This window comes from Lepidochelys olivacea (assembly GCF_965140295.1).
Source record: "Lepidochelys olivacea isolate rLepOli2 genome assembly, chromosome: 12".
NCBI classification, from domain to species: Eukaryota; Metazoa; Chordata; order Testudines; family Cheloniidae; genus Lepidochelys; species Lepidochelys olivacea.
The window spans coordinates 23743835-23768675 of NC_140422.1; the positions used below are offsets into that span (position 1 = coordinate 23743835).

Here is a 24841-nt window from a genome sequence, read left to right on the forward strand (position 1 = left end):
ATCACTCAAACCTTACATTCTATTTTCCAAGGGAATCAAGACTACAGCCTGTATAGCCATTACTCAGTTCTTCTCAGCCTCCAAAAGCTTTAGGTCTTGAATTCTGAATCATTTATAATCAGTGTGGCTCCGTTAGAGGCAATATGTTCAGAGTACAGGAGTTGTTTTGGTAATTTGTTCTCATAAATGAAATTGACTATAAGAACCCAAATGCAGGAGACTAGCTAGCTGTAACCTTCCTGTCAAGAAGAGGGCTGACTTCTTCAGTCACTGTTCAACAGGCAGAACTGCTCTCCCGAAACCAAAATCAGTTCTTGATGTGACACTGACTGATTTGTGAAGATGCAAACTGAGCTCTACACTTTTCAGATAAGGGCACTTTACAGATACATGTCACTGAAGTTGCCACCCTTTGCCTCAGCCCTGAAATATCTGCCATCTCATAAGACAATGTACAGCCTTATCCTTTCAGGTAGGATGTGAGCTGAAGTGGCCCAATTTTCTCCAAAGATCATAAACATTGTATTGGACCATCTAAAAGGTTTATTTCTAAGTAGGGACTGACTACTCTCTTGATATCCAGGACATGTAGCTCATCTTCCCAGGACAGCTATAGGGCTTTGGGGAAAATACAGGCAGCGATATGCATTGATTTAGGTGAAAATTTTGGATGAGGCCTAAATATCACCTTCTCCCTATACAAGGTGTTAAAGGGTGACCTGACCCCATAACAGTCAGTAACTTATAGATCCCAATAGTCAAGGTTATGGCCATCAAGAAAAAAACTTTCCACAAGAGGTGGTATAGTGAGTGAGTTCACGTAGGATCAAAGGACCTATTTAGCATCTAATTGAAATTTCAAGGAGCATGTTCCCCTGTAACATAAAAGAAGATGTCTGAAATTAGACTATAAACTCTTAAGGGAAGGTACTGTGCTTTCCTATGTGTGGTACAGCACCTAGCACACTGAGACCCCAATCCTAACTCAAGCCTTTGGGTATTTCTCCAGCACAAATGAAAAATGACAATGCTACAAGTTGCAGGCCCCTGCTAACTCTTGAGCAAAACCTCAGACACTGGCTCTGAGTTCTAACATGCAAGTCCACATTTGGATGACCTCAGTCAGTAAAGATGCCACTGAGGGTTTGAACGTCCACTCAATAATCTACCCCCTCAACTCAGGTCATCATCTGCCAGATGGGGTTTCTTTGTTTTGGACTCACTGTTCCCATGGATTAATTGCTTTTTGATATGACAAGTGACCATGTGCCCACTCGGTTGAGGTATTACAGGACAACCATATTGTCCATGACTGAGAACCAGCCCGAGGGGTCCTCAGCACTAGAAAATTTACGTGGAGCCTCAACTCTGAAAGGCTATCAACAGTCAAGTTTACTAATTATGCTCCACACTATACCAGCGACATCCGTGTCCATCATTATCTGAGGTGCTTGGAGTGAGAAGAACTTTTCCTTGACTACATTTCCCAACATTGTTCATCATAGGAAAGTCTGACCTTCTCAGGAGGGGATTCTGCCAACTCCATCTGGAGAGGTAGAGGAGACATGGGGTTAACTCTTTTGGAAAGGAGAATGGAGGGCTCAAGGGATATGCCCACACCCCTAAATGCCAATGCCAACTTTGAAAGTTCTGTGGCCATGAGACTCCTATATGTAGCTCTGTAAATGTGATGTCATTAAGGAGAATAGCTTTCACATTGGATATAAGCTGGCTTGGTGAACAACTTTTGTGCATATCTGGAACAATTTTGCATATTTTATTGAAACAAACAACATCAATCAACAAATATGCCCAGCTGCCCAAATAATGTCTGACTGCAATTTCAGTTCAGTGGGGACTTGAGATACAAGCTTGTTAAATCATATAAATGTACAGATAGGGAATTGAATGGTTGCCAAGTTGGCCTTAGCTGTTGCTTGTGAACAGTTGACTAGAGAAAGAGGAATTTAGAATAATAGACCTTACTGAAAGAGGTGTTTAATTCTCTTCATATAATATGATGTATACCTGGGAAAATGAAATCAAGAACTAGAGAGCGACTGAACAAAACAGAGTAGTCATTTTTGAAAATGTCCATAAATTTAAAAATAAAGCTTGGAATGTGACTGTATCTCACTGTAAAGAATAGATGTAGGGCCTACAAATTAAGGATCGTAGAGTATTTAACTTAAACAGGAGAACAATGGAAGGTGCACTGTAAATCTCTTATTATCTAGAACATTAATTCCAAGTAGTTTCAAGGACCTAAGTTTGAATAAAGGAAATAAAAAGTTTCCATCTATCAACCTGGTGTCTAAAGCAATAATACATTTAAAAGATGTAATGTCACCAGCACTATGTCCTCAAGAATTAGGATTTAGCTTGTATATGTGTATTTATTGATGTCTTCTAAATACTCATTATAATGACCCGGTAAATACCTTTATAAGTCACCTGAAACAATGGTGGTGGCATAGCAACACTATCATTTGTTATAACCTTATAAAATAGACCATTCCAGCGGTTCTCAAACAGTGGGTCACAACCCCGTTTTAATGAGGTTGCCAGAGCTGGCGTTAGATTGCTGGGGCCTAGGACTGAAGCCCAAGCCCCATCGCTCAGAGCCAAAGCCTGAGGGCTTCAGCCTTAACTGGTGTGGCTCAGGTTACAGGCCCTCCACCTTGGGCTGAAGCCCTTGGGCTTTGGCCCTCACACCCGGGGCAGCAGGGCTGAGGCAGGCTCAGGCTTTGGTCCTCCCTCCTGGGGTCATGTAGTAATTTTTGTTGTCAGAAGGGAGTTGTGGTGCAATGAAGTTTGAGAACCCCTGGACTATTTTACAGTAATTGCCCAAATACCACAGTTTTCAGCAGTCTTGCTACTGTGTGGTGGGCTATTACTGGAACATTACTAGCCTTATGTAACAGTATTGACATGAGGATGGTAAAGGGCTTTTCAAAGCTGGGTAAGTATGAACCCATCTCTTACACAGAAAAACTGAAGCACAGAGAGGTGAAGTGGCCTGCAAAAGGTTACATAGCAAATCAGTGCTAGAGAAACACAACTATAGTCCCTTGGCACTAAGCAACAGACCATGCTGTCTACACAGTTTTCTTGTTTTCATTACTAATGGGTAACATTTTTATTTGTATACACAGGTCATATTTTCCTTATATTCATATCTCTTCATTAAACTGGGATTTCAAAATGGTGTCAGAAGACCAGTCCTGTTGTGAGATCATAATTATTTACAAGAATTCTCTGAATATTTTAAGTTAATGGGTGAGGGCAAAGAGAATGCAGACCTCACTATTTAATAACTCCCTCCAATTTTTGATGAAGAGTTTTACTGGTTGCTGAAATGTAGAGAGTCTAACCCCTATCCTAAAAAAACCCCAACGTATAGTAAAACTAGTTTACAAATCCAAGAAAGCGGCTGCAAAAGCTATGGATATTTGTATGGGATCCACACTAATGCCCTGATTCATCAAGGTATATAAGCATGTGCTGACATTTAACCACACGAATCACTGAACTCAGCGGTCCCACGCTTGTGTAAGCACCTTGCTAAAACTGGGCCTAACCAAACAATGAATCATAGAACTGGAAGGACCTTGAGAGGTCATCTAGTCCAGCCCCCCTGCACTGTGGCAGGACTAATTATCTAGACCATTCCTGACAGGTGTTTGTCTAACCTGCCCTTAAAAATCTCCCAAGCTGGAGATTCCACAGCCTCCCTAGGCAATTTATTCCAGTGCTTAAACTTCCTAACTGTCAGGGTGGTTTTCTTAATGTCCAACCTAAACCTTCCTTGCTGCAATTTAAGCCCATTGCTTCTTGTCCTATCTTCAGAGGTTAAGAAAAACAATTTTTCTTCCTCCTCCTTGTAACAAACTTTTATGTACTTGAAAACTGTTATCATGTCCTCAGTCTTTTCTTTTCCACACTAAATAAACTCAATTTTTTCAATCTTCCCTCATAGGTCATGTTTTCTAGACCTTTAGTTATTTTTGTTGCTCTTCTCTGGACTCTCTCCAATTTTTCCACCTCCTTCCTGAATTGTGGTGCTCAGAACTGGACACAATATTCCAGTTGAGGCCTAATCAGAGTGGAAGAATTACTTCTTGTGTCTTGCTTACAACACTCCTGCTAATACATTCCAGAATTATGTTCGCTTTTTTTGCGACAGTGTTATAGTGTTTACTCATATTTAGCTTGTGGTCCACTATGAACCCCATATTCCTTTTCGCAGTACTCCTTCCTAGGCAGTCATTTCCCATTTTCTATGTGTGCAACTGACTGTTCCTTCCTAAGTGGAGTACTTTGCATTTATCCTTACTGAATTTAATCCCATTTACTTCAGACCATTTCTCCAATTTGTCCGGATCATTTTGAATTTTAATCCTATCCTCCAAAGCACTTGCAACCCCTCCCAGCTTGGTATCGTCCGCAATAATAATTATAAATATCCATTTAAACATGCATATATCTTCATTAGTTTTGGAGGCAGAAACCACCTATTTGAGAGTACTCATATTTTGTGTGTGTGTGAGAAGATATTTTATTAGGATACTAGTTCTTTGCGTCTATTGGGGCTCTTAGCACTGCCCATGATTATGCTTTCCTGAAACTTCCCACTTTAAAACCTTGCATTCAGTTGCTTATAACTTTGCCAAAGCTTAATTATTTGGGTTAAAATTTTATATCCTGGGTGACTGCCTCCAGCTTTTTATTTTATTTTATTCTATTTATTTATTTTGAAATTTCAGTCAAAGTGTCTCAGTCATTTCTGAGAATGAGGCTAGAGAAAAATATGTTTTGTCCTTGTTAAAAAATTCTGGAGACCTTTCTTTGAGAAGCTCTAGTGGAGCATTGGAGCAAGGACTTGAAATGTGGCACGAGCTGGTCTTTTTGTTAGGAATGGCCTTTTGCTGTTCTGAAAATCTGCCCAAATTTAGCCAATTTAAAAGCCTTTGAGAAAATTGCAGCTTGCGCATGCTCAGTTGAGACTTGAAAGAGCATGCAGCTAAATTCCCTGAAGATTCCATTTGCAATGAGCAGGGCCACTGTTAGACTTGCTGGGGCCCAGGGCAGAAACTAAGGAGTGGGCCCTGCTGCCTAGGGCCAAAGCTGAAGCCCGAGCCACCTGTGTCTCTGCTCCACCCCAAAAACTTTCCTCTGTGCTCCCCTAGGAGAGTGTGCCCCCCAGTTTGCAAACCGCTGCTTTCGTGTGATTTATTTCCACTTTTAGAGATTACTGTAATATTTGCATTACATTTACCCACAGTGACTCTGTAGATGTGTTGTAACTTAGCTTCGTAGGGCCCCAGGCAATTGTCTTGCTTGCTGCCTCCTAATGCCAGCCCTGGCAACATGCATCCCCCAGCCCTCTCCAACTTCTTCTGCAATTGCTGCTCTGGTCTGCAGAGGGTGAGGCCAGGTCTGTGTCTAGACATTGGAACTGTAAGCTGGGCAAGACTTTCTCCTGTGCTTTTGGTGTGGAGGAAGCTGTCTGATTCAAATGCAAAGGTGACAAGAGTACTCTGAAAAATCATGTCTTAGGCATCTCAAACCCAAAATTAATGGATACTTTTGACTTTAATCTCTCTGCCTCAGTTCCCCATCTGTAAACCGGGGATGATAATACCCCTTCACCCAAAGGGATGTTCTGAAAATAAACTAGTTAATATTTCTGAGCACTTAGATATTATAGTGATGAGCACCACTGAAAAGCCCATGAGGAAATTAATAATTCTGTCTTCAGAGCAGGTGCAGCAAATAAGGCATGCGGCTATACACTTAACAATGAGGATAAAAATATATATAATAGCTGTTCATTAAGTGAGCACTATCCATAATGTTCACTTAATGAGGCAGGGGTCTGTGGCAAAAATTGTATGTGATCATGTATCTGTATATATATGTTTGTATGCGTATTAAGATTTGCATTCGAGACACAGATATTTGAAGCGAATAGCTGATGAATCATATCATTAAATTATGTAAATTTCAGTACTTTATATATATCTGTCCCCATATTTCCCTTCTGATTTTTTCCATGGATTTAGCTGAGATGGTTATGAAACATTAAGAATACAACATAAGTAGAAATGCAGTTTCTTTCCATTGCTATTTTTGAAATATTTTATCATTAACCTATCAAGAAAATTGATACAAATGTCTGCTCTAATCACATGCAAACATCCCATTTTGCATCTTTTCCCTACAATTACTATTCTTCAAACTTTCATTTTTAATCAACAACGCGGTCAAACTTTTTTTTTAATTGGTAACACAGCTATAGTCTAGTGGTTCCAAAGTTGCTGCTTGTGCAATAGAATTGAATATGCCTTTTCCTACAAATCAGTTTTGTGGCATAATTGCTGTTGCACTTGAGTTACAATTCCATCGTGATGGTTTCTCAATTTGCAGAACATAGTATTTGCAACCCACAGGGATTTTTTCTGTTTTGTTTTTGGATTGGAATCTAGGATATGCAAACTTCTGAATTATATGTATTTTGACCCATACAGAGAACAGAGTCAAATTAATGCTTTGCTATAACAGAATCTGAAACTTTGGGAGCCTTCTGAAGTTATTCTTTAATAGAAATTAGATTCAATAGAAACAAACAGAAGCAAAATCAACTTTCAGAGATATCACTAGCCTCATTTGAGAGCCAAAGTTTCAAAAGTTAATTCCTAAACTGTACGTGTAAAAATCCTGTGCACATCAATTAACGGAGCTAGCTTTCTTTAGCAGCATGTATTCCCCATGAAGATGACATGATGTAACCAAAAAGAGCATTTATTTCATATCTTTATATAGTAATAACCTCTTATTTTTATTATCATAGTATCTAGAAGCCCTAGCTATAGATATATATTTCATATTCTGAAAATAGTTCTTTACTGGCATCTCTAACTTTCTGAAAAGGCTACTCAAAGTCCTACATGACCATATGCCAGCAAGCAAAATTAACCAAGAACCCAGTTCTACAATTGGAGAGAAATATTATTTTCTATAAAAAAAGTAGCTGCTGATTTTTGTTGTGTGTGCAAATTCTTTTTCTGGAGCCTGCCACATTAGGGGTTTATAATTGTACGGTTTTCTTTGCATAGTGAGTAACACTTGGAAATGGAGGTAGAAAAAAAAAAGTAGAAGTGGAATGAACAAAGGACTTTCAGGAGGCTAAAAAGGCTGATTGAAATATGCTGGAGCCTGGCTATATTTAAAAGACACTTGAATTGACAGGTTTTTTGCGTCTTGTTTCCTAGTAGGCAGAACTATACTGCTTTATTTTCTTAGGCAGAGAGGAGATCATTTCTTTTATTTCAAAATATTATAAAGATCACAGTTCTTTCCCTCACTCTGGTTTCTAACATTTTCATTCCTCCTCTATGATTTTATTGAAATTATTTGATCAAACTGTAGTCAACAAGAGTTTTTATTAGGACTGGTCAAAATAATTTTAAGGGAAGTTTCTTTGGTAAAAATGGGTTTTTATTTGGAAAAAAAGTTTTTGGTGAAAAATCCTCAAAAACAAAGTCAGGTCTCCCACTCACACCATCCTCTCTCTCCTCAAGTCAAAAGTAGGGTTGGGCAAATGAAAACTTTCAATAACAATTTCAATAATGTTTTTGATATTTTTAAAATTTAAAAACTGTGAATAAAAGAAAAATGTCAGTCTGTTCTGTATACTTCAAAATGGAAACTTCAACATTTTAATCAAAACAGGTTTTCATTTTTCAACAGCTCTAGCTTTCATGCAGAACACAGGTAATCAGCGCTTCTGCAAATTCTTTTCACTTAACCACCTTTATGACATGCTCCCACATCATTTTCAGCAGTAAAGATTATTAGGAACATAATGTGGCCAAGGAAGAATACATAGGAAGGGAAAAAAGGGTAAAGAAACCCACGAGGTTCTGCTCTCAGAGCTTCCTTCATGTTTACTGCTCAGGGAAAAGGGTTCAGAGGCTGCTGAGGAGGTAGGGTGCAACAGCCCTACGAACTCCCAAAGGGTTTTGTCTCTACAGTGGAAGATTTTGTATTTTCATGGACACTTCCCATGATCACAGTTACATGGATGCATCATAATACTATGGTGCATATTGGCAGCAACATCAAAACCAGTCTGCAGCATATGAATTCAACCTGCTTTATGTGCCACTGTTTGTGATTACCAGCCTCAAGAACGTACAATAAATATATTTGCACCAATATTCCAACTAGACAAGAAGCTAAAAGCAACATGGTGTTTTCAGAAAGAACAGTAAAGATCTGATGCCAAATATCTGATTAGTAATATTAAAATTTAAAATAATTCATCTGGAAGGCTGTTTAGGGGCTTGGTACATTCACAAAGCTAGCTGAGAACCTGGCAAGTAGTTTCAGAAATATAACTTAATTTTGTGACCTTGTTAAAGTAAATGGGTAAGTTAATTTAGAAAATCTCTATATTATTATGAACATAACATTGCTTTAGGTTTCAACTCCCAAAACTAATAAGCAACATACTAGAAATCAACTTTATCAATACATATTAAATGAAACAATTAAAGCTTGCAATAAAATGTAGAGAAAAATAAGAAGACTGGAGGAACCAGGACTTTGAGGGGAAAAATTAGATAGATGATGGAGCCTGTACATTATTATTAAACTGGCAAATATCTAGACTTCAGATCCAGATAATCTTAGCTTGAAGTGGAACAATACAATCCTATCTGGATGTGCAGCACTTATATGTGCAGCCAGCTTGTATAACATGGAAATAACATGTTCTAACTGGCAAACTAAAAAGCTTCCTAAGGTCTGGTGGTTGAAAGCTGGTAAGGTAATATTAAAGGAGAAATGTACTTTGTGAATTAAGCTAAAGCTAGTCTATTACTAATACTTAGAAATGTTCAAGTACCTTCACCATTGAAATATTCAAGCTCACCACAACAGTTAGCTTTAAAAGCATTTAGTTCTAAAAGCATTTATTTGCTAAACTGAATGAAAACAGAATGACAAAAAACAAGATTTTCACTGCAGTGTTTTCTGCAATTACTCCATGTAGATGCTTCAACTAAGAAAACGTACAATTCGCTAGATGAACCGGCTCACATGTAATTTAAGGACACAATGCATAGTATTCCATAGTCTGTTTTCTGATGCCCTCCAAGATAATTAAGTATATTCCCCAATACATATTCACTCACTTTTTCAGCAAAAGTTTTCTATTTAAGTAACATGGAAACTAAAAAACTAAATGCCTGAAATAAACTTATGTATTGCCCAGTTTTGAACCTTGCAATCATCACTAAAATCCCCACAAAATGTTGCCAATTTACAAATTGACATAACAACCACCACTGCCACCTTTAAGGTATTCAGAGAAAAATGAATATTAACTAAGACAGAAATTTCTCATCGTATGTTATTTCCTGAAAATACTGGGCTGGATGAGCAATATATACGGCCATTTCTATGTTCCACTAACAGCCATTTAAGCCTAGCAATAGGACTCTCATCATACAATTTTATTTTTATTAAACTATGATCTGGTGATCAGTTTCTTGCTTCTTCCAACACTTTGAGTCTCAGCATCATTGTTTTGACAGCCTGAATGCTCCCATTAAGCTTATCAATTTCTGTTGACATATAGTAATCTTTTACCTGGTTTGATTGCTTTCATTACAGCACGAGATGACTTAAGCACTGCTTCATAGATGGCCCTCTGGTCAGGAGTGAACTTTCCATTTGCTGGAAAAGTGCAGGTAATGTCAGAAGCATAGCAGTAATATTCTCCTCCCATGTCAAACAAGCTGAAAAGAAAGGGGGAAAATGTGAAAAATGAAATGCCAGAGTAGTAGTAGAATAAACACACTTTTTTTTACATTCCTGACTTTATTTAAACCAGATTAGGCCAAAATTATCACAACCCAAAAGCACTGTTCTGTGACCTAAGTGAAACGAGTTGGTAATTTCACAGTATTTCCTTGTAGGCAGGTATCCACATCACAGAGAACATGATGAACAAGCACCCTTGCTGGGAATTTCAGCACAGGGTAAAAAGAATGAATAGGGATAAAGGCAGTTCCTTTAGAAAAAGATTTAAGAGTAGCAGGCATCCACGGCAGTCTCTCAAATTATAGCTCCTCTGACAAAATGGGATTTTTTTGAGATTTTTTTACGAATCCTGTGTGCACTTCAGTTTCCTGCTGTACTTTGCAATGCTATCCAGTGGGGTGGGGGTAGAGAAGGGCTCTCATGGCATCACAGAAGACATGAGGGTGTGTTCCTGCCTTGCTGTCTGGAATGCAATGAATGGGTTGCTAAGGAACTGTCTGGAACTGCTGAAACCAACCCATATCAATGCAGAATTCGAAAGAGACAATGGGAAGCCCCAATGACCAGATCATGCCAACCTACAATCAATGACCAAGAGGAAGGAGGTTTTCCCTTCACCTCTCAGCAGGGTAGCTGAACAGAGACCAGCTCGAACAAAAGGACTGAGTGGTGACAAGCAGGGTATAAAGAGGGGGCTTCTGGAAGAGGCTAGCTGCTCTCACCTGGGACTGACAAAGGGGTCAGAGAAGAACACAGCCTGAAACAGAATCCATTACAGCTTGGCTGGTGGATTGCTCTGGCTTGGCAAAATGGTCTATGTCTTAATGTTTATTTCTCTGTGCTAACCTAAGGAATTCTGATGCTGTGTTTCAGTTGACTACTAAATCCTGTTGCTTTAGAAATGTTGCCTGGTGTCTCTGAAAATACTTGATGAGGTACATTGGTCCCTAAAGAATGTAAATCTATCTGACCATGAGTCTCTCATCTGGACTTGCTGAGCATAGTTCACAGTGTGAAGCAGAAGTGTTTGTGCCCAGAGACTTGGTCCTGGAGGAGGTGAGGCTGCATGGCCTACCTTGAAGGAAAAATGAGACCCTTTGCGGTTTGTATTACTGAAGGGATTCCTCCCAGAGACTGTTTAAAAGCTAGAGTGTAGTATTGATCCTGTGGATCTGTGACTGCCCATATGACCAATTTTTCAGATGAAGAAACATCTACTTGTATCTCAGTGAAAAGAAGCAAGGGCGTTCCAGGGAGGCCAGCCCCAAAACTTAATAGAGTATTGTTAATTAAACCGTGGCCATGTGCATCTAATTGTCAAAATCTATTTTTTGTTTAAACTCAGTTTCTCTGTTAAAGTTTGAGTGCCACTGCTCTGAACATTCATGTCACTTTATGACAAACTTGTCCAATAGGACTTTAAGAAACACATTATCTGCATGTTGAGGTGAATCATTTAATACATCTTTCTGCATCAAAGACAGAAAACACTGGAGATTTTTTTTCTTTTTTAAGCACATAATAGGAAGTTTTACTGGGGCAATAAACCTTGCCCTGCCCTTTGAGAAATATATTTATTCGACATATGAATCAAACGTTTACCATTGTAGGACTACAACTTAGCTGCCATCATTCTTGCTGATTTCTAAGTGGTACTCTGTGTCCTTGTGACAGCCAGATTACACACTTGCAATACTGTGCAGATACAAGCCTTTCTGATAAGGCACTGCCTCAGTGTCAGCAAACTCAAAATTCAGCAGAAAGGCTTATCACCCCCAATCATCATACATGTAATGGGTGCTCTCCCACAATCAATATAAGACTTTGTATGGTGTTGACCCTTAGCACTTGAATTATCTCCTCATTTCCCATGTAATGAGCCACAGTCGGATATCTGCCGATATAGGTCTTCTCACTGCTCCTAGGCAACAATTACTATCTCAAACAATATGGATTTTAGAGCTTTTAGCTATTGTGTGTAAAGTTACTGAATTCTCTTTCCCCAGCCGTTCATAGTGCAGTCAATTAAACAAAACACATTTGTCCCATTTTGCTTTTTTCCCCCCTTTCTGTTTTAAAACTCAAAATCACTTTAATTTACAAAGCTGTGAGGAACCTTGGTATAAAGAGGAATATGTAAGTTCATTTTATTATTATGCAATCAAAGAGGAACACCTCTAGTTTCAACCAACATTCACCCTTTGCGCTTCAAGTTTTAGACACTTGTTAAGTGTCTATAGCATCTCCTTCTATAATAGCCAAAGCCCTGTATATTCCACAGGGACAATGGGACTGGACTCTCTAGCAAGTACCTTTAAAATCTGCAGCATTGTCAATTGATAGTATCTCCATGAAACAGAATAACCTTCATTCCAATTCCATTCCACCCCAAACATATATGATTATGACTCACAGTCATGTAATCGTTGTCAGTGATTATTTTCAGCAATGATTATTTTTGATGCTGGGTGGTTTTTTGAGCTGTGTTCACCACATGTTGGGGAAGAGGGGAAATTATAGTAGGCTCAGTGATTCGTCTTTTCAGCTCCTCATTCCTTGGCTGCTGCTTTATCCTCTAGGCAGCCTAGCTGCCTAGCCTGCATTCCTGGCTCCATGACCCCTTCCCATCTGGTTCTATCGAACAAGTGAAAGGAGAATGCACTGTAATTTAAATTCTCCTTTGTGGAGAAAGTTACAGAAGAGGCCACTTGCAGGCAGGTCTCAGCAGGGCAGGGAGATAAAACAAAATACTGGATGCCTGTCTACTGCAATAAATGCTTAATTTTGTTGTATCTTGGAAAAATGTCACATTCCAGGGATACAATACTAGAGGCCAAGGGACAGGTGAATGGGGCCGTTACCATCTATTATCCATTCTTTCAGGAGCTATGAAGGCTCAGGAGGGACACTTAGTTCACATTTTTGAGGTTATCTTTGCAACCATAACTATTAAAAACTTGTTTTTAAATGGAAGCAGGGCTTCTGGAGCACAAGCCATTTGCCTTAGAAGTCATTCCCCTGCCAAAATGCTTGATTTTGTGATCATGAAATAGATTGAGCCCTGATACCACCAAACAAAAGAAAAAACAAACATTTGAACATATTAAATTAAAATCAGAATCAACTAAGTAAATTTGCCAGAAATAAATATGAATCTTTTAGGTGGCAAATGTACTTATTAAAAATCATTAATGTATACTCTGAGGGTGAAATCCTGGCCCCATTAAAGTCAATGGCAACATTTCCATTGATTTCAATGGGGCCAGGATTTCATCCAGAGTTACTACTACATTATAAACAAATTCTATTGATCCCTTAGCTCTCAAGCAACATGTGCTTCTTAAAAGGCATGCATAAAGGTCTCTCTCGGATTTTGGGTAAGATATTCAGCCAACATTTTTGAGAGACACTCACCTCAGGTTAGTCTATACTACAAAGTTTTGCTGGCATAGCTATGTTGCCTAGGAGCACGAAAAAAATTACATCCCCTAGTTGACAATGCTTTGCTGGCAAAACCACTAGATGCAACTACGCCGATAGATGAGTACGCTGTTGGCTTATATAATGTTGTTCAGGGATATGGTGTAGCTGATATCTTGGCCAAAGAACTCCTGCTGACTTATGTCAGGTTTCAGAGTAACAGCTGTGTTAGTCTGTATTCGCAAAAAGAAAAGGAGTACTTGTAGCACCTTAGACACTAACCAATTTATTTGAGCATGAGCTTTATGAGCTGTGCTAATTTCTTTTTGCTGACTTATGCTGCATCTCCACTAGGGGGCTTCTGGCTAGCTATAACCACATAGGCTCCACAACTATAAATCAAGTTAAACATATTTGTACTAGTAGCCACTGACATAAATTAAAGTTTGTGCTTTGATATTTTAGTTCTATGAAAGTTGCTGTAAAGGAGGATATTTATTTTAATATTCATAATGTAAATAACTTACTTTGTAATAACTTAATACATTATTTGACTGAAATCTGTTCCATTCTTTTGTGACTATATGATTCTTTACCTCTTAAAAGCCTAGTATCACTGTTAACACATTAACATCTCTTTAGGACAAACCTGTCCAACAGTGTTTCAAACCTTCTCCCCACCCCCTATAACAAAAGCTGTAATAAAAATAATTTATAGAAAGAGGATACTAGCGATACCAGATAAGGCCTATTTCAAAACACCCAAATGACCAAAGAGGTCACACCAGCTTATCAGAAGGGAATAAACAAGTACTGTGTGGGAAGACATTACATACCCACTGAGATTGATATCAAATATGGAAAGCAAGTATATATTTGCCAGGGTCTCAAATCTTGCGGTTAGGTTATAGTGAAATAACTACAGTATGAGTTAGTACCAATCATAATCCAACTATTAACATCTATACTGAAATTCATAACATATGACAGATTGTGTGTTTTGGTTTGCATTCTACAAGGCAACAATTCTGGTCCTACAGAAGACAAAGTAAGTTTTGCCATTTTTAGTGGAAAATAACTATTAATGGGTAATATTCAAAGGAAAAAATGGCGCGTTCCCTTTGATTCTTTATGATGTATGCGTTTAAGTTTGTTTTCTGTTTGTTTTTTAACCCTAGAAATATCAGACCTTATTTTCACTGTTTCCGCTAATGGTCCCCAATAGAGGCCCACAGAAACGAAGCAAGAGCTCAGCTGTTAATTGAAAAAAAAATGGGAGTGCTGAATGATTAACAAAGATCTCTCCTGCCAACAGTTTGGGATGCGTTTACATTAAATAGATTTTAATGAAAAATAAGAGATGAGATTTTCAATAATCTGACTACAAATCAATTGTTTATTTTTAAAAAAGAAATTTAAGATTAAAATGTCATAATCCTACAAGTTCTCCACTTGCCTAGGAGGTTTTTAAGAAACAAGCAGAATTATACAACCAAACTTACTTGGAGGTTGTCTTTATGTAATAAACTCATGAACAAACACCCCATTTATTTTTTCTTTTGTGACAAAGTTCCTCCTCTACCTTGATGGGTCTTGCGCTTATTGGCGGATTTCCTCGCCTCGGAGATTCACGGCAGCCCTCACTTTGGCTGTTTTCGTGAACCCACAGTCCAGGTCAACTCCTCCTGTGTCTGACCAGGAGTTGGGAGGTTTGAGGGGAACCCGGGCCCCCCCTCTACTCCGGATTCCAGCCCCGGGCCCTGTGGAATCCACCTGTCTAGAGTGCCTCCTGGAACAGCTGCGTGACAGCTACAACTCCCTGAGCTACTTCCTCATGGCCTCCTCCCAACACCTTCTTTATCCTCACCATAGGACCTGCCTCCTGGTGTCTGATAATGCTCGTACTCCTCAGTCCTCCAGCCGTACACGTTCTCACTCTCAGCTCCTAGTGCCTCTTGCTCCCAGCTCCTCACACGCATGCCACAAACTGAAGTGAGCTCCTTTTTAAACTCAGGTGCCCTTATTAGCCAGCCTTAATTGATTCTAGCAGCTTCTTGATTGGCTGCAGGTGTTCTAATCAGCCTGTCTGTCTTAATTGTTTCCAGAAAGTTCCTGATAGTTCTGGAACCTTCCCTGTTGCCTTACCCAGAGAAAAGGGACCTACTCAACCTGGGGTTAATATATCTGCCTTCTATCACTCTCCTGTAGCCATCTGGCCTGACCCTGTCACACTTTATAAGTCAACTTAAAACACTGAATCAGAATATAAATAGCCCAATTCTCTAGCTCACATAGGACTATTTTGAGACCCTCACTTCTGAGATAACTAGATGGCTATACCTTGTGTCCTAAAGTGCCTTGTGGCTAAGCCAATTAATATTTTGTATCTCCAATTAATAAACGAATTATAATTTAACTTTAATATAATGGGTTAAAACTGAACAGTCATAATTACTACTTAATGCTATATTACAGTAGTGTCCAAAGACCAATCAGGATGAGGACCCCATTGTGCCAGGCACTGTACAAATATATACAAAAACCAGGTTAAATAGGTTTTAACAAAAGATAAGAGGCACAAGATTTTCCATAGTCTGACTAAAAATCAACTGCTCATTTAAAAAAAAGTCAGTCCTACTAATTCTCCACTTGCTGTACCCCAATGAGTTTACAGTCTAAATGCATAAATCAGACTTTAAATCCATGCTCTGTGTGGGCAAACTTGTGTGTCCATGCAGGACCTCACTGAAGTCAATGTTGCTTTGCCTAGATGCAAGGGTCCACCCATGTGGAGCCATTTGTAGGATCTGAGCATTAGAAATTAAACTCCTGTTTGGAAGATTCAGCTGTGAGGATATAGGCTCATGTTATTTAGGAAATTCTCGCATAGCTAATCATTAAATTATTCTGTGCATGTGTGTATATATATGAACACATGATATTTTCTAGATTATACACTTCAATAAACATTTTATATTTAAAAATATATTCCACATTTGAATTAAAGAATTAAAGTTGTAGAAGAGAAGCCATTCCCACAACTCAGAGTAAAGACAGGCAATTTTACTATTATTTCACAAAATGGTAATTACATGTGAGCCCAAACCAAAACCCAAGATCAGTAAAACCCTCAACATTGCTGAAGTTGGATCTTATATTTATGGTTCAGGCTCATTTCTAAACAGTAACAAACTAGACAGCATATACATAAAAGTGTTGGCAGATGGAGAAATTGTTTGATGTGATTATTAATATTGTTCTCAGTAAAAAGGCGCCATGTTCTTTAGTGTTGTACTCCAATAGCATGCATTCTAGATAGTAGCAGACCCTGAGAGTGTGAAACAATCCCAAATTCAGAGGACAGAAACTAAAAAATTAATTTTGTGAAATTCAGATGTTCATAGTACTTGGGATTTTCAAAGACGCTCAACATTGGCCTAATTCTGCTTGCACTTAAGTCAATGAAAGTTTTACCACCGACCTCAATGTGAGCAGTTAGGCCAACACTGTGTTCTTATTCAAAAAACCTACCCACTAACTATCTGAACTTTGAATTGTCTCACACATTCACAACCTTGTAACAATTTTAGAGCCTGAGCAGAAATTATTTCCCTCTAGTCACATAGATATTCTACATTCTTTGGTAATTTATTCTTATATTTTTACCACCTATTGGCTCTTATATGATAACAGATATTTGACAAGTTACAAATCTTTCATAAAGGAATAGAATTCTTGCTTTGAAAGAGGAAAGCATTCAAGTACTTATCCTTATGCATTCAAATTTTAATGTATTAGGATTAATTATCCTCCTGTTTGTGGTATATAAAGCTGTAATGTTGCTAAGTAAAGGCTGCCCTGACTCAGTATAATTACAATTCCAGAGGCATTCCATAATTTCCATAGATTAACAGGTTTCAATAAAGGCAATTAGGATTTAAATACACCACAATCAAAATAGCCAAAATCTTAAGGTTTTTTTTTTTTTAACATTACTGTCATCATAAAAATTTACTGGTTTTCTTAAACCAATTATAATTACAACCACCAAACAATATTAATAAGGAAGGCTGGCTTTCTAAGATGTTTGGGTTATTGCAGAACTGAGTAATGGAAAATCACCAAGTAGATGCTACAGAGGAATAAAAGTTACAGGTCAGGCACTACCATTTGAGTAGGCTCTTGGGTTCTGGACAGCCAAGTCGTGCAGTGTATGTCACAGTTAATTTCCTTAATTGCTCACACCTACTTAGGAAGGCTGATGGCCTGACCAGACATCAGCCAGCCTGTTGCAGAGACACCAACAGCCTTCCCTTGTATGAGGGTTAAGGGCAGCTGGAAAAGGCGTGGGGCTGTCTGCCTGCTGTACAAGATGTTAGAAGCCTCAACCCTTCTTTTTTCAGCTTCCTTAGAGCATGCCTCCCCATAAATCCACTTCCAACCCATTTACCAGGGAACTGTATTTCCTCAGTAATAATTACCTGCACCAAAATCTGCCACACCTACCACCTACTAAGTTGTGACATCTCGACCTAACCACCAGTCCATGACCTGCTGTGAGGAAGATGAAAAAACCCACCCTGCCTCGGCCAATCTGGAGGTGAAAGAAATATTTCTTCCCAGCCGCCAAAAGAAAAAAGGAGACTAATGCAAGCCACAGCAGGTCATAAAATTCAGTCCTGTTCTGGGTTGAGGGTAGGTGCTGCTGATCTGAGAGAGAGAGAGAGAGAGAGAGATCTCCCCATCTGGAATGCATGAATGGTGGCTCAATGCCCCCACCTGGTTTGGCCACTTCCTGTCCCCCACCCCATCCCCCCACCCCCGGCTTCTACTCGGGTGTGTCCCTGTTTCCCCTCCCTTAGAACCCAAATGCAGGAAGGATCCTTAAAGGAGTATCATCCTCTTTTTTCCTGCTACCAAGGAAAAGAATCACCACATTCAGTTGCAATACAGCACACTGACCAGAGACTTTAAAAGCTATATTTTCAGACACACGACTGCCCATTAAATATGTGCAATTACTGTGACTGTTTGTATGAATGCAGTATTTTTACTGTTACTAAATGTGGCAATTGCATAAACACACTAGATCAGTGGTGGGCAACCTGCAGGCCGCATGCGGCTCATCAGGGTAAGCTGATTGCAGGCCACTGGGAGCTGCAGTGTGCCATGCCTGCGGACAGTCAAAGGAAACAAAATATCTCATGGCCTGCAATCAGCTTACCCTGATGGGCTGCATGTGGCCCGCGAGCTGCAGGTTGCCCACCACTGCACTAGATGCACAACTGTATGCCTATCATATTTAGCCTAGAGGACTTCTTGATCTACAATTTATTTTTAAGAATACACCTCTACCATGATACTACGCGGTCCTCTGGAACCAAAAAAATCTTACTGTCTTATAGGTGAGATCGCGTTATATCGGGGTAGGGAGAGGAACCGCTCCCCACCCCAGCTCGCTTCCGCCTCCTCCCCTGAGCGTGCCTCTGCACTGCTTCTTCCTCCCTTACAGGCTTGCTGCGCCAATCAGCTCTTTGGCGTGGGAAGCCTGGAAGGAAGGGGAGGGGGAGAAGCGGAGTGGCGGCGGCACGCTCAGGGGAGGGGGAGAAGCGGAGGTGAGCTGGGGCGGGGAGCGGTTCCTCTGCACCCTCCCCCATCCCCGGTTACTTGCTGCTGCCCTCCCCATGCCCCCCTGCCCCAGCTCACCTCCACTTCACCTCTGTCTCCTCCCCTGAGCGCACCGCCGCCACTCTGCTTCTCCCCGTTCCTCTCTCCCTCCAAGGCTTGCCGTGAATCAGCTGTTTGGCGCGGCAAGCCTGGGAGGGAGGGAGGGGGGAGAAGTGGAGCAGTGGCGCGCTCGTGGGAGGAGGTGGAGGCAGAGTGGAGGTGAGCTGGGGTGGCCACAGCAAGTAAGCGGGGGGGCAGAGGAACCGCTTGCGGTAACATGAATTTGGATATAAGGAGGTAAAGCAGCCCCGCTCCCCGGAGCGCTGCTTTACCGCGTTATATCCGAATTAGCGTTATATCAGACTGCATCATATCAGGGTAGAGGTGTAGTTTAACGCACAGTAACAAATGTAACAATACACCGTATATTTAGTGTTCTGCGTTTTCAGTATTTATTTGAAAAAAAAAAGGGGGGGGCATTTTTCAGTGTTTATTTTCCAAACATTAAAACCAGAATGAAATCGGGTTAACAATAAAAAAAAGAAAACCAAGGGGGAAAAAAAGAAAACCAAAAAGCTTTTGTAATATACACATTTTACAACAATATAATTGAAACTTTTATTTCCATGTACAAAGGTATGCATTGTCTCTCTCAGAGTTAGTAGCTTTTCCCAGAAATCCTTGTTTGTGTATGCTCACATAATTTTCTTCAAAATATCCTCACTCATGTTGAGACTTTTGCTGTCTTGGAGGTTGTCCAACTTTGAAAGCATGCGCTCTGCATCAATAGGTCCAGTGGATACACTCAAAGCTCACTGTGCCACTTTGCTGAAGTGTCTTGAGGACTGTTCCACAAAGCCAGCACATCCAGTTTTGCACTGTCTGGCGTAGCAAGGATTTCCGGAAACAGCTGGGTTTTCTTCCCGTATGTTTCTCCTGCAGCTTTCATGCTCAATTCAGCTGAGATTTTGGTTGTCAAGATCCAGTAAACATCTGTATTGGCAAATGTGTTGGCAGTAGTTGAACAAAACTCCAGTGATTTCTGTGTGCCACACAGTGATTCTAAGTTTTTAAACAATGAACATGTCCTTGGTGCACAAAATCTGGTGGTCATTTTGTTTATTTGCCAGTCTCTTCAAAGTTTCTGCTTTAGAACCAACAAATTTAGGATGATCTAGGAGAGGCATTAGCACAGTCTATGCATTATATTTATGACAGGCAGCAAAATACAAGCTCATCCACTGATGTGGCACAACAGGCGTAGGTAATTAGCAATTGGCTCTGCACTCATCTTGCACTACGTAAAATAAAGCCTTCAACTTATTTGCATGCTTGAAAACAGCCCTGAATCAAACGATTCAAGATTTCATGTCTTTCATTTCTTCTGTAGCAGTAGCTGCTGACAGTGCAACATTAATCAGATGAGCAGGAAAGTAATATGTAGTAGCTCCATTTTCTGATTAAACTCAATCTCCTATGCAAATATAGCCATGTAGGAAGCAGAATGTGTGTTATGGCCACATTTCCCCAAATTGGTTGGTACATCTCAAACACGTCAGTTAAAAATCAGACTAGACACCAATTTTCATCAATTTGTTCCATCAGTTTAGATATTACAGCATCATAATTTTCTTTCCGATACTTAGGAGTGAGGTTGTCTCCATTAGGAAGGGGTTTTGCTGCTGGACAGTATAGTCACACGAAGTCACCAATAGGCTCCTCTGCAATTAACAGCAGTTGTCCAGTGAAACAAAGAGCACTCACAAATTCATTGACACAATCGTGCTTGTGTCCTCTCTTTTATTAAAGCCCTGGTGAAAATTCCTGATACTGACTGTTTATCCTGAAGCTCAGTTTCTTCTCTAAGGCCTGGTCTACTCTGCGCGGTTATTTCGGAATTAGCCGAGTTACCTCGAAATAAAACTGGTTCCGTCCACACGACCTAACCAGTTTTTTCAATTTAAACGGCTCTTTACTCCGATTTCTGTACTCCACCTCGGCAAGTGGAGTAGCGCTAAAAATCAAGATCGCAGTTCCGGGTTACAGGTACTGTGGACACAACTCAACAATATTGGCCTCTGGGAGCTATCCCAGAATGCTCCCTTGTGACCGCTCTGGACAACACTCTGAACTCCGATGCACTAGCCAGATAGGCAGTAAAAGCCCCAGGAACTTTTGAATTTCCTGTTTGGTCACCATCAGTACACCATCACAGGGAACTATGCAGAGTCCACCATCATAGGCGACCATGCAGAGTCCACCATCTCAAGAGACCACGCAGTCCCGGATTTGCAGACGAGCTCCAGCATGGTCCAAACGGGAGGTACTGGTTCTCACTGCATGTTGGGGAGACGAATCTGTTATGGCAGAACTTCATTCCAAAAAAAGGAACGCAAATACGTATGCTAAAGTCTCCAGGGCCATGACGGAAAGAGGCTACTCCAGGGACACAGAACAGTGTCGTACAAAAATCAAGGTGCTCAGGCAAGCGTACCAAAAAGCCAGGGAGGCGAATGGGTGCTCTGGGACACAGCCTCATACATGCCGGTTCTACCATGAGCTGCATGCAATTATGAGGGGTGATGACACCACTACCCCACCACTGTCTGTGGACACCTGCAAGGGGGGAGTAGCACCGAGTGAGGAGGATGAGTTTTTGGAGGATGAAGAGGAGGAGGAGGACAGTGCACAGGCAGCAAGTGGGGAATCTGTTTTCCCCCCAGCCAAGAACTATTCTTAACGCTGGAGCCAATAGCCTCCCCCTACTCTCAAAGTATGCTCCCGGACTATGACCCTGGAGAAGGCACTTCTGGTGAGTGAGAGCTTGATTGGAGCCACATGGTGGGGGATGGGGAGAAACCCAGCCACGCTGGGCTGTTCGCATTTAGTTTAAAGGGCTCATCCCTTCTCAGAGCCTCATCGGAGCAATGCTGGGCTGTTTGCGTTTAGTTTAAAGGGCTCATCCCTTCTCAGAGCCACGCTGGGCTGTTTGCGTTTACTTTAAAGGGCTCATCCCTGCTCAGAGCCTCATCGGAGCCCCGCGGTGTGTGTGTGTGGGGAGGGTGTTGTATGAAGCGATCATCCCAGAGAGCCCGCAGGCTGCCTGAAAGCTGAATTCTGTTGCCTGGGCACTGCCTGCAAGCTGAATTCTGTTGCCTGGCCGCATGTGAAGGCTTACTCACACCAAAGTGGCAGGCACTTCAGTATAAGAGGCAAAATGAGACCTTGTACAGAAAGAACATGTGCTGTGTACTATTAATTGCCTATTTCACTGAGAAACAGTGTCCCCTTTGTTCTCTAAAATGTATCTTTTAAAATACTACCCTCCCTTTTTCTCCTCCTGCAGCAGGTGCAAATGTTTCAATGTGACCCCTATCTACTCCATCCCAGAGGCTGGTCCAGATTAGAAGGCAGAAAAAACGAACTTGGGACGACATCTTTGCCGAGCTCATGCAGTCTTCCCTCACTGATAGGGCCCAGTTGAATGCGTGGAGGCAAACAATTGCGGAGTCGCGTGAAGCGTTACATGAATATGAAGAGAGGAGGGACGCACGCGATGAGAGCAGGCAGGATGCTATGGTCAAGCTCATGGGGGAGCAAACTGACATGCTCCGCTGTATGGTGGATCTAATGTGGGAAAGGCAGCAAGACCACAGACTGGTCCCTGGTAGGGAGGGGAGCTAAGGGCAGACTCAGAGTCTGCTAGGGAATCCAGAGGGAGAGAGGAGAGAGACTATGTAGAACAGAGGCCCCTGTGGGTTTGGGGAAGGATTGCAGGCATGCCTGCTCAGAGGAAGGGGCAGAGTCAAATGACTGACCAAGGAAAGTCTGGGAAGAAGAGATAGCCTGACTAATAGGGCCTGAGATGCCCTTTCGTTAGAGTCCTGGAAGGGACAGAAGCAATTTTTGGGGTAGTCTGGAACCAGCCACAGAAGGGCAGAACTGGTTGTGTGGGGATCTAGAAGAACCCAGGCCTGCCCATCCAAACCAGTGAGGAGAGTGGCCCTAAAGGAGGTAACCAGGTGGATAGGGGGCGCTACATATCTTTACCTGTGGAAGATTGATTGTTTAAATTCAGTACCCCCACTACTAAACGGACGCAAAGAAATAGGCAGGCAGAGTCTCCTTGCAAGCCCATAGTGCGATATTAACGTTGTTTGATTTTCCAGCCTCCACTGTGCGTGAATTTTGTGTTTTCCACTGTGGAACCACTTCAGTTTCAGAGCTGCAGGACACAACAATCGTGTAAAGCTTTAGTGTTTAAAAAATAAATATCGCAAACAATACTGAGTGGATTGATAAACACATGTAAATCAGTAAAAACTGAACCTCTTTAATAAAAAAAACCCAGTAATTTACCAGTGAAAAATCAGTAAAAACTGAAAATGTGGAACACTACATATGTTGCATGCTACAAGTCCCTAAAAAATTGTGATGCTTCACTAAAGAAAAATATACACAGTATATTTCCATTATTTATGTACCTTGTTCACTGCACATTTTCTGAAACATGAAGATATATTTTCCACATTTTTTCCCCAGAATTGTCTAACTATGGAAGAAGAGCCAACCAACAAAATTACTGGCATCACTTCCCCATTTTCCCTTCCTTGTGGTTTTTGCACTTTATAAACAGGATTGTTCATACATGGTTTACACCTGCTCAGGGAGAATGTGGCTGAGGTTGCATAAGGTCATTGCAAACTCACATCTACCATGTGTCTGCAATGGACAGTTCAGCCAGAAAAGTGTCACTGATCACATGCTGAGCATGATCAGTGAGAGTGAGGCATTGATTTAGTTCATACATACTGAAATCTTCGCTTGCAAGTCCTGAAGTCCACACCAGAAAGCAAACTTTATTTGGTTTACGCCTGAGGGAGGACAAGTAACAAAAATCCTGCCTGACTTTCTTTGAGGGTGAATCCATATGGTGTGCAATAGTAGTTAATAGTCACTGATTCCACATTCTCCTACTTATTTTTCCCCCTTTTAATAATTTTTATTAATAGGTTTTGTCCAGTTCTTCAATTTTTCTCTTTAAAAGTAAATGGAAATATATCTAGAATCTAATATAAAAGATACACAGTAAAAAATGCCAAATAAAATATTTTGGGGGAGTAAGGACATAAAGTGACTTACCTGTATAGAAGTGCACAGTTTAATTTTTAGAGCTCCCATGCTGGTTCTAGGTCCACATGCATATAGTTTATAATCTTCCTTCCCTCACACATTGCAAAATACTGTAAACATTATTAACTAAAGCTGGACAATGCAAAGTATGAGAAAAAGCAGATAACCTTTCAGGTGCTTTACTGACTGACTGAATTGCTATGTATCAGCAGTGTAATGTTAGACAATAAGGTCAAACAAAAGGTAGGCTGCCTTTTACATCTGTTCGACCAGTAACCTTCAAAAATCACTAAGTACATTTCACTTCTTTTTTCACAGGCAAAAAGCCTGATCTCACAATTTAAAATTACTTTGAACATAAACGAGCAAAGGCCAAAAGTGGGACAGCATGTGGCTTATTCCATAATCTTGTGATTGTGTTAGAAATAAATGCAGAAGGGAACTAATAGATATTCTTCTCTCTTATATGAAACCTTTCAGTTATTCAGTGGAAGTTTGGAAGGTCCTAGGTTCAGTTGCTAAGCACTAATCTGCACTCTCCATTTACTACATAGGTTAGGTTCCATGTTAATATTTAATATAATTTAGGGACCTTGGAAATAATTTCAAAAACACCTAAGTCCATTGACGTTCAATGGAATTTTAGGCATCTAAGTCACTCACATGCTTTTGAAAGTAATATCTGTTACTATGGGCCAGATCCTCCTCACCCTACCCATCAGAGTCACACTGGGGCTACTGGGTGAATAAGATGAACAGGATGTGGTCCTATTACTCACACAGCACACTG

The 24841-nt window shown here is 40.6% G+C and overlaps 1 protein-coding gene across 1 annotated transcript in view; it reads right to left on the reverse strand.

Annotated features, from left to right (window-relative positions):
* PEPD (peptidase D) overlaps positions 1-24841 on the reverse strand; it is a 221362-nt gene that overhangs the window by 41721 nt on the left and 154800 nt on the right. The window contains exon 12 of the mRNA XM_084645129.1: positions 9658-9806. Within this exon, the coding sequence (XP_084501255.1) occupies positions 9658-9806 (149 nt within the window). The remainder of the gene's footprint in view (positions 1-9657; positions 9807-24841) is intronic.